Source organism: Myotis brandtii, unplaced genomic scaffold (genome assembly GCF_000412655.1).
Source record: "Myotis brandtii unplaced genomic scaffold, ASM41265v1 scaffold4, whole genome shotgun sequence".
Taxonomy (NCBI): domain Eukaryota; kingdom Metazoa; phylum Chordata; class Mammalia; order Chiroptera; family Vespertilionidae; genus Myotis; species Myotis brandtii.
The window spans coordinates 739,464-742,742 of NW_005365371.1; the positions used below are offsets into that span (position 1 = coordinate 739,464).

Sequence of the window (3,279 nt, forward strand, 5' to 3'; positions counted from 1 at the left end):
ATGTGCCCAAATCGGGAACCGAACCCGCAACCCTCCGTGACCCCTCGGCACCCAGGCCCTGGCCGGGTCTGCATGTCTGGGCCCTCAAGCACTTCAGAAACATGGGAAGCAGCTCATTGGCTAACATGCCCCATGCGGCCCCAGGCGTTTCTCTCCTGGAAACCATGTCTCAGAGGATTATGAAAAATGGATCAACCCTGATCTCTAACCAATCACAGGGTGAGGCGGGAACAAGAAGTGATACCCGGAGCGGGTATATAAACACGCGGCTGTCAGCGCCTGGCACAGAGTTCGTCAGTCCAGGCTGCAGGAGCTACCGGTGCGGGGGCTGCAGAGGCGAACTGTGAACCTGTTACTGAGTCCGAGCCTATTGTCGCTCTCCATCAGGAGCTGACTTCAGGCTGGGTTTACTCCAATCCCATTGGAGACGTTCCCAGGGAATATGGCTACAGACCAGGCATTTTCCGATGGTCATGGGCACCCCCAGGGCAGCCTGGGCTGGGCGCTGCCACCTGCCAGACAACCTCAGGGACACCTCACTGAAGGACAGCACTGGGACTCCGAGAGGTGGCACGTGCTATTTAGAGCCTTCCAACACTCAGAGGACGCGGACCCCCTCCAGAGCTTGCACACAATGTCTGCGCTCCTCCATCGCTGGCTCAGGCCAGATGTGCTCACCAAGAAGCAGATCTTGGATAAGCTTCTGCTGGAGAAGTTCATGATCTGCATGCCCCTGGAGCTGCAGGTCTTGGTGAAGGAGAGGTGCGTGCAGAGCTGCGAGGAACTGAAGGTCTTGCTGAGAAATAAGGAGAAACCCAGGAAATGGAAGGTTGTCAGCTTCCAAGGGCAGAAGTACCTTCAAGAGAATTCTGTTGTCCAGATGGCCAACGAGGAAGTCGGTGGCACAGATCACATGTTGGACTTATCCGTGAAGTCCCGATCCCCCATAAGTCAGACGGGGGTACATCCTGAGAACAGCCAGGAGGTCAATGGAGAGCCGGGAAACCAGCCAGGAACCAGTGACGTGCTGTGGGGACAGAACTGTGGACCTGATACCGAGTCAGTCCCTTCTGTTGCTCTCCATCAGGAGCTCACGTTTCCAGTGAATATGGCTGCAGACCAGGCATTTTCCGATGGTCGTGGGCTCCCCCAGGGCAACTTGGGCTGGGAGCTGCTACCGGCCGGAACGTCCCAGGGAATCCTCACTGAAGAACAGCACCAGGACTCTGAGAAGGGGCACATGCTCTTCAGAGCCTTCCAACACTCAGAGGACGCAGACCTCCTTCATAGCGTGCACACAATGTCTTGGCTCCTCCATCGCTGGCTGAGGCCCGATGTGCTCAACAAGAAGCAGATCTTGGATAAGCTTCTGCTGGAGACGTTTATGACCATCATGCCCCGGGAGCTGCAGATCTTGGTGAAGGAGAGGTGCGTGCAGAGCTGCGAGGAACTGAAGGTCTTGCTGAGAAATAAGGAGAAACCTAGGAAATGGAAGGACATCACCTTGCAAGAGCAGACGTATCTTCTGCAGAATTCTGATGTCCAGATGGCCGATGAGGAAGTCGGTGACACAGACTACGTGTTGGACTTGTCCATGAAGTTCCGATCCCCCATAAGTCAGACGGGGGTACATCCTGAGAACAGCCAGGAGGTCAATGGAGAGCCGGGAAACCAGCCAGGAACCAGTGACGTGCTGTGGGGACAGGGGCAGAAAGTCTTCCTGCCGGAGGTGATTTCCATGAAAAATGATCTTGAGGGTGTGAGGCCCATGGAGAATTTGGTGAAGTTGGAGAAGGATGTGATGGAAGACAGGGAAGAGGCAGTAGTACTCACATCTCCAGAGCCTCCACTTCCCAGCAGTCCTGAAGATTCGGTGAAGACAGAGGGGGAGCAGAACCCGCCGGAAGGAATTGGTCTGGAGCGTGTGGATGCCGGTGACGTACCTCCCACCCAAGTTCCAGAGATACAGGCTTTGAGTCAGTGTCCAAAGAGAAGAGGTTCTGGGAATCCAGGAGGTGTCCCCAAGAGAAAAAGGGGCAACACTCCCACCCCCCAAGAGGAGCCTCAAGAAGGAGCCGTGTCGGACAGAGGAGAAGTCACCAGATGGCACCGGTGCCATTCAGTGGGTGCATCAAGCACCGTGGAGCCAACTGGTCACCCTGTTTGCAAAGTATCCAGGAGAAAGATACCGTACGAGTGTCAAGACTGTAGCAAAATGTTCAGCTACAAATCACAGTTAGACCTTCACCTGAGGACACACACAGGAGAGAGACCCTTCCAGTGCCTTGACTGTCCCAAGAGGTTCATTCAAGCCTCAGACCTCCACGTCCACCAGCGGATCCACACGGGGGAGAAGCCGTTCTGCTGTAAAGTCTGCCAGAAGAGGTTCACCCACAAGTCCACGCTGCGTGGCCACCAGCGGGTCCATACTCAGGAGAAGCCTTACCAGTGCGCCGTCTGCCAGAAAAGGTTCGGCCACCACGGGAACCTCAACGTCCACATGCGCACCCACTCGGGCCTGAGACCCTACCCGTGTCCCCATTGCCACCTGGCCTTCCGCCAACTGGGGACCTTTAAACGCCACCAAAGGACACATGTCAACGAGGCGCCCCAGGGGTCCCAGGTCCATTCTGACCAAGAAGGACATTAAGGGGTCTCTCCTGTGTGTGTCCTCTAGTGAAGGTCTGAGATTTGTAATAGAACCTTTTGCTGCAAAAATGGTCTATGAGCACTTAGACAGAGGGGGTTCTATGAATTAGAATTGGGGTCCTTGAGTAATTATTCATGTTTCCTATTGGCCCCATATTCAGTTAGTCTTGCTGTTTGTTTCAATAAATATTTCATGATTCACCCCTTAAAAAAATACATCCTGCATATCAGATATTTACATTACGATTCATAACAGTAGCAAAATTACAGTTATGAAGTAGCAACGAAAGTAATTGTATGGTTAGGGGTCACCACAACATGAGGAACTATATTAAAGGGTTGCGGCATTAGGAAGGTTGAGAACCAGTGATTGAGGGTGATGTTAACAATCCCAAGGAAGCTGGTCCCATGAAGATCTCCAGGTCCCCGAGGCCCAGAGGCTGAAGGAATCCCAGCCCAGAGGACGTCACCGTTTCTCATTCCAATCGAATCTTTCTTGCTATCGCGTGGTTTGCACTCCAAATGCATTCCAAAAGAAACAAATAAGTAAATAACACAAAAAAGATGGGCAGCTCTGCAGCCCTCTGTGGAAATGTTTGCAAAAATGTGATGACCATTTTTGTTCAAAGA

The 3,279-nt window shown here is 53.1% G+C and overlaps 1 protein-coding gene across 1 annotated transcript; it reads left to right on the top strand.

Moving 5' to 3' along the window:
* The first annotated feature begins 634 nt into the window (after positions 1–634).
* On the top strand, positions 635–2,650 carry LOC102239226 (zinc finger and SCAN domain-containing protein 5B). The gene has a single exon (XM_005873214.1). It carries the CDS (start codon positions 635–637, stop codon positions 2,648–2,650), a length of 2,016 nt encoding a protein of 671 aa, XP_005873276.1.
* Positions 2,651–3,279: the final 629 nt, after the last annotated feature.